This window comes from Sphaeroforma arctica, assembly GCF_001186125.1.
Source record: "Sphaeroforma arctica JP610 unplaced genomic scaffold supercont1.602, whole genome shotgun sequence".
NCBI lineage: Eukaryota > Ichthyosporea > Ichthyophonida > Sphaeroforma > Sphaeroforma arctica.
The window spans coordinates 1-13540 of record NW_014039956.1 but is presented as its reverse complement, the minus strand read 5'-3'; the positions used below and the strand labels follow the sequence as shown (position 1 = coordinate 13540).

General features: G+C 44.1%; 4 protein-coding genes across 4 annotated transcripts; 1 reads left to right on the top strand and 3 right to left on the bottom strand.

The window, feature by feature from the left end:
- Positions 1–321: 321 nt before the first annotated feature.
- Positions 322–1850, top strand: SARC_07516 (hypothetical protein; the record flags this gene model as incomplete). Its single annotated transcript, XM_014298543.1, has 3 exons — positions 322–441; positions 584–645; positions 1598–1850. 3 exons carry the CDS (start codon positions 322–324, stop codon positions 1848–1850), a joined length of 435 nt encoding a protein of 144 aa, XP_014154018.1.
- Positions 1851–3864: 2014 nt separating this feature from the next.
- On the bottom strand, positions 3865–4627 carry SARC_07515 (hypothetical protein; the record flags this gene model as incomplete). Its single annotated transcript, XM_014298542.1, has 2 exons — positions 3865–3995; positions 4246–4627. The coding sequence occupies 2 exons, from the start codon at positions 4625–4627 to the stop codon at positions 3865–3867; spliced, it is 513 nt and encodes a 170-aa protein (XP_014154017.1).
- Positions 4628–11319: 6692 nt separating this feature from the next.
- On the bottom strand, positions 11320–12048 carry SARC_07514 (hypothetical protein; the record flags this gene model as incomplete). The annotated part of the gene is made up of 1 exon (XM_014298541.1): positions 11320–12048. One exon carries the CDS (start codon positions 12046–12048, stop codon positions 11320–11322), a length of 729 nt encoding a protein of 242 aa, XP_014154016.1.
- A 60-nt stretch (positions 12049–12108) lies between these two features.
- SARC_07513 (hypothetical protein) lies at positions 12109–12909 on the bottom strand (the record flags this gene model as incomplete). Its single annotated transcript, XM_014298540.1, has 1 exon — positions 12109–12909. One exon carries the CDS (start codon positions 12907–12909, stop codon positions 12109–12111), a length of 801 nt encoding a protein of 266 aa, XP_014154015.1.
- Positions 12910–13540: the final 631 nt, after the last annotated feature.

The window sequence follows — 13540 nt, the reverse complement described above, 5'->3', positions numbered from 1 at the left end:
TGTATGGATTTATCCAATCGCTGAAATCAATTATTGAGTCTCAGATAATAAAATGATCTAACTGGCCTGAATTGACCCAGCGCATATCCTCCATTGTCGACTCACTTGGCCCAAGCTTCAAACGGGAATTTAATGACCACTTCTTCCCATCGATCTTCCCCGAACCACTACAACGGCTATGAAAGCCATACCATATGTACATACATTATAACATATCTCCTTTGAAATTTTATCCCCGCGGCCGAAGGCACCCAATAGCAGCAGTGAGCCTCCCAGCTACTGCTTCAAAGTGGACAAACCCGCAAACCCGAGCCTCGAAAAATGACCACACCATCTTCTCAACCCCTACTGCAGCCGCCAGTACCCACACACCTTTTGACAAAAGTGATGGGCCGCCCGATACCGGACAAAACTCTCCACGAAATGGATGACGTAACTCCGGTATGGCTCTTCTTTCGGACATTTTTTCCTAGCGACAAGCCTCCATCCCAATCAGAATTTGAAAATTACTGGCACGCCCAAAAGCTCCTCAATCGCCATCACTTCCTTTGGTATCTCCCGTCCAAACCGATTTCTCAACTAGATCGCCACGGGAGTTCCACCAGTTTTGTCCGCCTTTGTGTTCCTAGTGACGCTGTTGCCCAGGTGAAACGACATGCAACACTTACGTGGAAATGGCAGTTTGATACAACTATCGACCCTCGCTCCAAACATTATCCCGACTCTACGAAAGCAGCTTTAATCCACTATCTCTGTACCAAGCGGGAGGCTCGCTGCACACATGAACGAGCGCCAAAAGTTCTTGCCCGCAGCATGGATGCTCTACTGAACCCCCTTGTCAACTCCACTTGTAACTTATCTCTTTTGAAATATTTAATACTATCCCTATTGTATAGCAACCCATTAGCATATTCCATCGAACATTACCACCTGTCGCTTTTATACCTATATGAGGGTAGCACATAAACCAGGAGACTTGCCTCCTAGTGAGTGTACAACATTCTGTGGCGAGTGCCCACATTGTGCAAATGGGAACATCAAGCACATCTGTCGTCACAAATTTGTACGTATATCTTTGTATGTAGAGTAAGTGGTTTGTGAACCTACCGAAGTAATATTAAACCATAGCAATTCGATAAGTATATAGTATCTAAACAGAAACTAATTGCCGAGTATAAGGCGTCACGAGGTATTGCGAAGATTGAAGTACTCTTTTCACGATTTCTATGTAGTAGATTTCGCTACACGAGATTGTATTCCAATGTATTACCATAGATCACAAACACCCAGTTTCCCCCTAAGTTGAAGGTTCTGCCGTACAACGATGATTATACTACATGATAAACGATATCATAGATTAGACCTTCACAGTGTGGTCACCCAATGTTATAGAATCACAAGCATCACATCTGTTGGATAATAACATGTTGCCAGTAGAGATCTCCAAAAAAGGCAAGAGAGGAATACATAGTGGAACTCTTAAGTCGCCAGGTAGTACCTTGTGCTAGCTGAGATGATCGCTGGTATGTTTGTAGTGACAAAGAGTTTGAGACTTTGAGGTGTATGTAGATTCTTTTAGACGATCTCCTGAATCTAGCTCCGATTCCGAGGACACTAAAGTTGTTAAGAAACACTGTACCGGAAATGACGAGGACACATCAAGCTATGATAAAGTGGTACATCAAGACGATTACTCTGCTGATTATGATACCGGAGAGTGTGATGAGTTTTTGCTCCTCTCACCTGAAAAATTGAAGCTACTGCATAAAGATTTGGATCATCCGGAAGGGTTCCGTCCGAGGCCTACGCCCTTCAAGTGCCCTCGACGCATCGACGAGAAAAATAGGTAAAAGCGTCCAAAACGTGAGTATAATAATGTAGATGTCATTACTGATCTGTATTTTCAAAATCTACATCGGTGTGTACCTTTTAATAAGTACATTCGGTATTTTTTTTACTCAATAAAGTGAATGATATATTGATTTATAATAAAGTTGATACACACATGTCCTTCATCATGTACCAGTATTGTTAAGAATATTTGTTAACTATTGTAAACGCGTATCAGTTTATATCTATGCATCGGCTGTTATACCTTTCAGTGGTAAATCCGTTTGTAGTCTTGCACGTGATCGCTTGTTAAATTTGCGAAGCATGTCTGATATATATATTTATAATACAATAAGTACATATCCTTTATCGTATATTTTTATTAAGATTATTTGACCACTCTTGTAAACATCTATCAATTTCGACACGTGCATCGGTTTTTATACCTTTCAGTAGTCTGTCCGTTTGCAGTCTTTTGTTTATAATAAAGTCAGGACATATCCTTTATCATGTACCATTGTTAAGTTTTTTTTTACCAATATCGTAAGTATGTATCCAATTAGATCCGTGTATCGGTAGTTATACCTTTCAGTTGTCCCTCCGTTTATAGTTTTTTTACGATATTGTATGATGAATTTGCGAAGTATGACTTTGGAATGACTCCAAAACCGCAATGATGCTGATGATATATTTATTTATAACAAAGTCAGTATACATCCTTGTTATCATATACCATTTTTAAGATTATCTGTCCTCCCTTACATAAACACGCCTCGATTTCTATCCGTGCTTGGTTGTTGTACCTTTCCGGTTGTAGTCCTGTGCGTGATCGTATGATAAATTTGCGAAGTGTGTCTTTTGGATTATTATGCTGATGAGGGGTTTTGAGTCTGTGACTCCTTAATTGTTGCTCTAGTTGTACATTGCTTGTGCAATGATATGATTAAGTGATTTTATATATAGATCGTGTTCAGCTATAGGGTTCGCTAATAAGATATCGCTTTTTCTTGTACACGGCTACCTCCACCGTATAATATATTAGGCCAGTAGGATTCAGCCTTAGTGTCCCATCTGAGAACCATTCTCCTGATGGCCTTTGATTGACCAACTGTCATACCTTCCATACTATGGATAGAATCTGCTTTGGCCACCTTAGTAGATAATACAGCTCTGCTGCAATTTTACAGTCGCATCTAACTTGTGTAGCTCCGATTAATACAAATTTAGATTTGTATGTTGTGCCATCATTGGGTGTCCCTCCACTGTTGTCTAGAATGAAAAGATTTTCTCATTATATCATACGCATTCTGATATATGATGTCACGCACTATCCCACGTGACTGGTTAGCCAAGGACACTTCTGGTATTATGTTGATTGTTAACTTCATCATCATCTCAATAGACAAATATGAAACAAACGGAATCACCCCTGCCATACCCAACTTCCTACTTCCTTTTTACGTTGCCGCCACAGCTGTCTTTTCCACTACATTTAGCCTTCGCCACATACACCTCAGGAATTTGCTATTATATTCCCTGTTATAATCATCTCTGTCCTTATTAAACAGGTTGCGAATAAGGCACTATTATCGCCCATATCGAATTTTTGGTACTCATCGCGCGGCAATCTCTCCTTTAAACGGCATTCTTCAGGTGCACATGGTTCGCCTCATTTATATATCCAGATCGCAAATGGGATAAAGCGTCAATTAGTGCCCCCGTACAATTTTGACGTACAGGTTCCGTGAGTATGAAATACTCTTTATACTGCTGGTAAAATAATGAACCTGTGTTGCCTACATGCACTTCCCCCGTCTAGGGATTCAACATTGAATGATCACAGACAGGAGGCAGTTGTTTCGGATCGCCAAACAGCATCATGGCGCACATTCGGCCGGCGGCCAGAAGATCAGTTGCGTATGCACTATTGTTAAAAAAATTCTGCTTCGATGACAGGTATGCCCGCCCCCTGAGAAGCTTTCTACACATATAACATTCATCCACCATTGTTAATATACTATCGCAGTATAATCGTTATGCCCTTGCAAATGCCATCACATTATCTCCCTGTGCAATAGGTATATAATCCTTTCCGCTGCACTCAAAACTGAGTAGTATATCAACGGTCGATCCTCCGACATTGCCAGCAGCTGGTCCAGTCGGGGCTGTAATGAGCGAAGCGTATGCGTTCCCTTTCTCAATTTTCACCAAACTATCAAGTACATTCATGACGAAGCTCTTTCCCGTACCAGCCACTCTAGTCATAATCCACCTGACTAATGTTTGTTCATCATTCATGACATGTTTCATATATGCAGTGTGTATGTACCGCTAACGCTTGTTATTAACACAGGAGCGGATTCATAAATTGTTGTGTGTCACCAATAAAATCTCTACATATATGCAATGGCTTACTTCCTGCATAAAATGTATCCTTTACAATATCGCTCAATCCCTCTATTTCTTCCTTAGAGTGATTTCCAAGCCAGGTTCCATCAATTGATGGTATGCTACCTCTTACTGCCTCATTGTAATCAGTTACAACTAATTCCTCATCAGTTTCCGCTAAATGCCCACCTCCAGCTGTCAAAACTGCCTCAACATCATCACCAAGAATATCTATCGGTGTGTCAATTTTCTCACCTGATCTACGACCATCGCTGGCCATAGATGCACCTGTGCCACCGATATTCGCTGATATAGCATCAGTGTGGTAAGTTGTAGTTTTTGTTGCTGCTCTGACCAGTGCATTTCGTACATATGTCGGTACTAGCTTGTTCTCTAACAAGTACCACATTCGATCTTTGCTATGTCATGAAGTCACTGTCGCGTAAACTATTATCATGTAATAAAAGTATTATTTTGCAAAATTTATCCTCTAGTGGCCATGTAGCGTCCCGAATACCATGGTAATAAACAGGTATACCGTTCTTGTACGAAATCTTGTCTACCTTATACTCGTAAAATGAATATGCTATTGTCGTTGTGAGTGCATCTGTATTATGATTGTAGTCAGGCCATTCATCTTCGATTTTCTGTTTGGAAGCGAGATATTCATCGAAAGTGTTTGTCATGCACTACCTCTATCGTCTGTTACTCCCATTGCTTCTTCTAACACGTCTTCTGCCTATATATAGTGACACTCTAAGAAATGTACGAGTACACATGTACATATTCTATCCGCTCACACACATGGCGTAGACTCCAGTATCGCCATATTCAAACGTACAGCAAGGACCGCAAACTGGTACCTTCCGGAAGCTCACTAGTTATGAGTTTCCGGAAAATAGCCTTGACTTCATGGGCACTTATTTCGCCTTCGCATGCATAGCCAACAACATAATCGCATTTTCTTTGTGCGTACTCATCTCTACTCATGTACAAGCGTGACTGTTGCAACATACATCGGGCTTTGTAAGAAGATATCCAGACATTAGAAGAGAAACCGAACCGCATCACGCAAGAACGGAACGGATCTTAAGCGAGTCTTATCAGTCGTCTCAACACGTCATTTGTGAAATTCAAAAACGCTGGAGGTTCGAAGTCCAACAATAGTCTATGCGCTATCTTATGGCAGGCTATAAACGATGTCAATCAGGCTAAGATTACGTTGAAGACACCCGCTATGACGACCATGTCGGATGATGAGCTCACCACGTATCTCATCGCATTGGATTCGGATGAAAGTGATACATCAACCATTGTACTCGGTCCACATGCAGCTATATTAACAGGAAAATGTGCATTATGCAACAATCGGGGACATTCCATCGGGTAATGCCACAAGCTACAAGCGTTAATCGAATCGTATGTTGCTGGTAACCCACGTAGTCAGGGTCGTGACCACGACGGTCGTAAACCTTACGATCGACGGATTGACAAGTCTGGTCCTCGTCACGACATGAGAGACTACAGATGTATGTCCAAGAACAATAACAAGCATAACCGACCTGATTCGAGTCGTGACTACCGTACACGTGAGGAACGATACAACAGAAACAACCGAACAACCGCTACCAATACCGCTACCAAAATCACGATGATCATGACCGACAGGACTACCGAGTAGATAAATACGATCGACGCGACTACGACGATCGTAGATATTCACGAGATACCCAACGTTCACAAGACAGTGACAGAACATACCGATCCCAGAGCAATCGACGCCAAGCTTATGAAGGCCAGGACAAAGCAATGTCAGCACAAGTTTCTGATGACCAGCTACCTGTTAACAGACAAACTGCATTCTCCACAGTTAACCCTACAATTGACAACAAGGAGGTGAACGATCAGCCAGATAGACATTCCAGAGGTGGGTACTGACTAGCTTGCGGTAGCTGTGTCACCATTCACGTACTTCCCTATAAGTACCACAAGCATAATCTCGTCCGCAATATATGCATTAATAACAGGTATGCGCTCGAAGTAGCTGATGATACAATCATTTATCCAAAGTATGTGGCTCAGCTAGGAAACTTGGGGGACGTACTCATCGATATGGCATTCAAAACTGAACTACTAAATACCAGCCTGCTCTTAGCGCGACACTACTCATTTGAATTCACTAACAACATGATGTACATATTACTACCAAGCTTTGTAGCCATAACGGTATATGAAGAGCACAGAGTATACTGCGTGTACATCGACGACATAGCTATGACTACAGTGGAACCATCGCTGGAGAAAGCCAACCAGATTTCATGGTACAACAGGATCGCGCACCCCAGCTACGTCCCAAAAGATATACCCTACATAAGACAACCAGAGGAACAATGGAAAGCATGCACTATTGATATGAAGAAGAACAAGAGTATAAGCAAGGAACGACAGCACGAACCTGCCACATAGCCTCTCGAGTTAGTCTTCGTAAACATAATATACCCGTTCGCAATGCCAATAGGATCCAACACCCACTCTGTATCAATCATAGACGACTTTTCTAGCATCGCTAAAGAGTGTCGGCGAGAAACACTTCAAAAACTAGACAGAGAAGATGGACTCATCACCATGGCAATCTCACCTACCCCCACAGTGGGATGCCACTCGTTTATCCCCTTTAAAACAAAAATATGATGCTTCCACCATCCTCCACCGGTACTACACAGATATCGGCAAAGAATACCTTGAACATACCTCACTAGGCTACAGAAACTCAAATGCGATCACGGGGGCGAATTCATATCTCAAGAATTCATACACGTCAATACACAAGCACACGTTCAAAGTTACCTTCGTGCCAGCAAACTCACCCGCACTACACGGCCTCGTCGAGCACACAAACCGTCTCATCTAGAACAGTATTACGTGTCACCTTAAACACGCTCAGCAACCAGAATGCATGTGAGCAGGAACTCAAATGCGATCAAGGGGGCAAATTCATGTCTCAAGAATTCATACGCGTCAACACACAGGCACAAATCAAAGTTACCTTCGTGCCAACGCTCGTCGAGCACACAAATGGTCTCATCTAGAACATCATGACGTGTCATCTTAAACACGCTCAGCAACCAGAATGCATGTGGGCCGAAGCCATACGCCACGCAACCCTCACCAAAGCGATTCAGGTCAATGCACAACGATGGCAACAAATCTTCCTGGGAGCTTTTCTATGGTGAAAAACCCTCACTACGCATAAAGCACATGCATGTTTACGGTTGCCAGGCTGCATTCATAAAATAGCACCAAGCTGGTAACTAGATGACATAGCCACCATCGGCGTATATCTAGGCCACGACACTAGTTCCAAGTACTACGACGAGGCACGTATCCCAAGTCTCAAGAGTGGCAAAATTGCCATTCTCGGGACGTGAAATACAACTACCTGACTTTCTTACTTGGTCAATGGTCGGCACTACTCCAGTACTTCACTTCACTACTGCACGAGTCGATATCCCCACCATCAGAGATATCACACTGGCGTCTACACGCGACAACACACCATCACTCACACCCACCAACTCAACCCGACCCCCAAGCATTACTTCCTACCCGACCACCAACACCTACTATGACCGTTACTCCCACCACAGGTCCCTCCGCTGCCAGCTCTACGCCCATATGTCAACCGCACTCCATTACCAACACTGGCCACAGGCTTCTCTGTCCACCCTGCTCATCACAACGAACAGGACCAACCATCCTCCCCACCCACAGACCGCATGGAAAACGTCATTATTAGATTTCTCCAATCTCACATAACTAAACACCAAATATCTCGCACACTCAAAGGTCTCTTACTTGCTTCTCCCAATAATACCGGGATATTAAATTAATCACGCTTACCGGGAAACATGCGTATGACGAGACAGCGCGCGCGTCAAATGAACGAATACAATGCCTTTAACCAACACGGTGCTGATTTTTCTGACCCCGACACACCTCCACCACTCGGCAAACAGCCTCCCCAGCCCTCACCTCCCACGGCTACCTCTACTCCACCTCTTTCCGAACAAATGGGAGCGTCCAGCGTTAATCCTGAACTTCTCGATAATATTGGCACCCTACTAAGCAAGCCCAGCACTCGCATTCCAGGGGGTTCTTTCACTACGACCGATTACGCCGCCGACTTCCACGGAAGTCCGACACTTACAGGTTTTTTCGTGGGCATCCGACAAAGCTCGACCAGGCAAAATTTCTGGCACACCACAGGCCACCATTTCCGTCCGCCAACCAGCTTCTTGCAATTTACACACAGCCGTCGAAACCCCACCTAACCCCACCCCACCATCGTCCACATACAGGGGAGTTACTTGGGCTCTCGATATAGAAAATATTGGTCTACTACACACAGACTTTAACCTACTACGGACTTCACCACCAAAGAACTCCATTTACGTGACAAACATAGACGTGCACTCGCCCATGTCAAACGTACACACAGGCAAAACAAAGCCGATAAACAATTTCGACGCGCTGCACTACAACATGCACGCCACAAAGCACACAAAACTATTACGGCATTAATGGCCCAACCACTCCTCCTGATGACACACCACGGCCTCTCCAATACCTGTTATTCTACAACAACAATCTCCATATGACACAACTGTGCATAAACTCTATAGCGTCTGCACAGCTGTACGGGATAACCCACTCACCCTTCCCACAATACGTACAGCCTTAAAAATCAAAGACGCGGACCTTTGGCGTGCGACCCTCGATCGAGAACTGCAATAGGCTGGTACGTATGATCTCATCCATCCCGATGACCTCCCTGACTATGCCTTTACAGTCACGAGTAAATGGGATTTTAAGGTAAAAATGATCAACGGACTCGTCGATAAGTGCAAAGCCCGCTTATGCGTACGTGGCTTCACGCAAACAAAGGGAATCAACTTTTACGAAACCTATGCCCCTACCTGCAGTCACGACACACTCCGCCGGGTACTGGCCGTCGCTGCGTTTGCCGGTTAGCATGTTGACCAGACCAACGTTGACAGCGCCTATCTATATGCCGACCATGATCAACCCATTTACATGACGCCGCCCAAAGGTTCATCAGCGATCGGTCTCACCGACGACCACGTCATGAAACTCAAGAAGTGCCTCTATAGACTCGAGCAATCCGGTCGCCATTACATACATAGGGTAGGATAAGAGCCTTGTGTACAAATAGGTCGCCAACAACTACAGTTAGATACACTCAAGGTTACCAATATTATACCCGGTCATTCTATAATAGTCGGGGAGATAGTACTACATAAATGCAAACCGTTACAAGCAAAAAGAACAGCGGACTATTGAACAGTCGCCAAGAGAATTAGACAGGTAATAGTATCAATAATTCCCAGAGCTATGGGGGCACCTAATGTACCTAATCACAAACAAATTGGAAAAAAAAGATTTAAAAATGTTAACACCTTAGATTACAATATTATATATATATAAACTCAAATACAAAATGAATACAATCATATAATATTTATCGTCAACTTCTGCTCATATTTTAACCTTTCCTTTCTAATTTTACTGTATACTTTATTCATTCCATATTATCATCGAAGTGCTTCAAACTGCCGTTGTACCCTGGATCGTGGAATAGCTGAAAACATGTCTTCCGTTTACCCACCATGACTTTGACGCATAGACGAACTTGACATCGCTTGCACGTCTGTGCAGTATGATTTTTACAACCCCATGCAATACATCTTCTATAGGCATCGCGAGATAGGCTTCCATGCTTCCTTGTAGTTGCTGCTCCTTCTACGCCAACCAGTCCCACGTCATGATCGCCGCTATCTGCGCGCATTGCGTTTAGGCGTATGTCACGACAAAATGCTTGGCGGATCCTATAGTTCTTCAACCCTCCAATACGATCCTTAACTTCTGCGGGGTCGATATTTGTCTAGTAATGATACTGGTTGCCGCGATAGCAGGAAGCCCCTGCTCCACATGTCTTCGTTGCATTGATATAATACCATCCTGATGTCGTGCACGTGATGTAGCAGCCTTGGCTATTAAAGTGACGCATGCTTGTTCGACAAACTTTGTTAGGGGTAGAATTGTAGAGCTTTTTTTCCTGAATTCTTAAAGATTCCAGTCGTCATCATCATTATAGTTGTAGCACCATTGTATACGTGTGGCGATAAACGAATTAATCAACAACTGTTCTAAGACACATGTAACCAGTTTTTGTTGTACGCCCATCGCCTTACTAGTAGCACGCAGAACGTCCGTGTACTTTGTGCTTTCATCTACACCTGGTTTCATCACGCCATACAATGTCGCCACTCCAGATTTAAGATCACTCAGGGGATAAAACAATCCGGAGGATTTGACTTTGTCGTGCATTGCACGCCACACAGGTAGATGTGATGACACTATTAGTCTGTCATGTTCACTATAGAAAGCTGGGCACTCACTACCACGGTGTGCCCAGCTAAGTACACTGCTATACCTGTCAAGTGCTTTGAAGTATGCAGAGCTGACCGCCCTGGGTACCTTGATCAGCACTTGATAGATGATATCGCTCCTCGTGGCATAAACTAGCAACACGCTGTCCAATTTCAGCACCATGGCTTGCTGAATAACCTGGCCTCAATATGCGTATGTCACTACATCGAACCATGTACCGTCACCCACAGTGCAGGAAAAATACATTCCATATTTCCTTGCGACTGCGATACGCTTACAAATAGCACTATGTGCCACAACTGGTTTTATCACCACACTACTCGTGACAGTGTATTGCCGAGACGAAGGAGGATACAATACAGCTATGCCATCAGATGACACTCCTATCCATGGACACATTTTCATACGCACGAGACCAATGTCATAGACGGACTGCACCAGGCTTTCTTTCGAAAGGAGAGCCAAGATAAACTCTTCGTTACTTGTACTGAACCCCATGGTGTGAGTGGGAGAATGTCGCCCGTGCAAAGAATCAACAAGTTGGTGAGCAACCAAACTTAGTTCTGCATCTGTCGGGGTTCCCTACGAAAGTAACGAATAAAAGAACGATGTTATTCACAAGAAACCAAATTACATAAACACTATATCAATAATCGCCTTAAAAAGTGTGTGCGACATCGTCAACCGCTCCAAGCATTCCTGGACTTCTCTGTTCTGTTTATAGCCTCGTTCGTGGAATCGGACAATCATAACTGAGTGGAACATTGCGCATGCAATGGCGTCGGACTTGAAACTCCTCGCATCGTCCTCACTGTGTTCTAGTTCACTGGGCCTAGGGTAACTTCGCTCATCGGCCAGAGACAATAACACACTGCCGGTGAAGAACACTCCCACACTCTTGGCAAACGCATCGTACTCAAATTCCCGGGCGTGTTGTACTGTGTCCCATATGTTGGGATGGTCTACGGAGCTGTAGCCCTTGATGTGTTTGAGTATGTATTTATATCGCTGAATAGAGAGTACTGAACCTTTCGCACCGTCGTATCCACCGGCCCACAGCTCTAAGACGCTCCTGCAACTATACTGGGACAGACCTAAGAAACCGTTCACAAAATGTTGAGCCAGGAAGGCCTTCAGTTCCCAGTCTGCGATGTCAGTCAACTGGTTCGAATCGATAGTCGTCAACCGCTTTAAGCTAATAGACGAGTTTTCCCACTCCAACATCTTCGACAGTATATCACCAGCTAGCATCAAGAACACGTTGCCGCCGTCGACGTTATCTTCTCCATCCTTTTCCACATGCATGGCATCTACCCGGCGTTTGATACTGTATGCATGCGATTGTGCCCTGCGGCCCATGTGTGTAGCCATGAACTGTTTTTCATAGACTATCTTCACCTCAGGTTGCTTATCTACGACCTATTCCTTGAGCTCCTCTTCATAACAATTGGCTTCCTTCTCTATGCGCGTCTGTTGCGTTCCAGGACGAATCTTGGGGTCCGGCATGTCTAATCCCTTCCTCCTCTCCTTCTCTGCACCCAACTTTTCCTTCTTCTTTTTACTGGTTGTAGTCGTCGCCTTAGTCGAAGCCTTAGTCATAGTCTTAGTCGCCTTCTTACTAGCCGTCGACTTAGAAGAAGCTTTAGGTGTCTCGTTGGTACTGTCTACACATGCTACATCGCTTGATGTCTGCCCATATACTAGGCTAGTTCGTACAGCCCCACTTTCTCTTACTGTCGCATCGTTGCTAATCAATGTACTTGCTGCCTTACTAGCAGCACAGGTAGAACAAGTAGCACTCGCTCCGTACCCCTCCGTGTCGTCATATTTGACTGAGCACGGCTCTAAGGGATGCACGCGTAGTTGGCACGTGTCACACACGAAACCAATGTTCTTACCTTGCAGACACGATACACACCGTGTGCAGGTATAGCAGCAACGGACTTCGGAGAATCGACTGACTTCACTGCATGTCGTGTGAACGTTTGCATGGCACAAACCACAACGTACGGCACACGCTATGGTTTTTGAACACACTTTGCAAAGCGATGAGGCAATCTCCATCGACGAGTGGAGTTCAGGACGAGACCCCAAGCCCGTATTCATAAACTCTGCTGCCTCGAAGTATAAGTGCTCGTTGCTAGTCTGTGCATACTCTCTTGGATATGCTGAAGGAATCGTCGGTATATAGGGGTGGTAACGAGTAGAATTGTGTTGCATGCTTGTGTTGTAGCTATTATACATGTGTTGCATGTGGTACTCATCGATAGGAGGGATGTCGCCTTCACGTCGTTGTTGCAGTGAATGTGTATGTGAGGGATCATTGGGGGTTGGTATCCCGGCATGACCTCGTAAATATGTGTTACATACGTGTTTGAGTGCGCTTTTAAATATATTAAAGTACACAGTTCGCTTTATATTTCAGGAAATATATAGTTGTAAACGCCACGGAAGTCGGGACAATCAGACCTCCTGGTTTTCTAAAGCCAAATTCAACACCGGATCCATTCCGACGAACGTCGTAGGTCAGTGGGTGTCTATTTACTTACTACTAGAAACACACTCTCTAGTAGAAGTGCCTACTGCCTTCCTTACTACTAAAAACACTCTCTCTAGTAGAAGTGCATACTGCCTTACCTACTACTAAAAACACTCTCTCTAGTAGAAGTGCCTACTGCCCTACCTACTACTAGAGACACACTCTCTACTAGTAGTACCAAAATACTGCTAGTTTCAACTGTGGCTGTACATGGCATAAAACACAAAAACCCTATACAACACGGCACATATTTATAAATAAGATATCTACATAGTGACGAAGTGACGAAAGGTCACCGTAATATAGTGACGA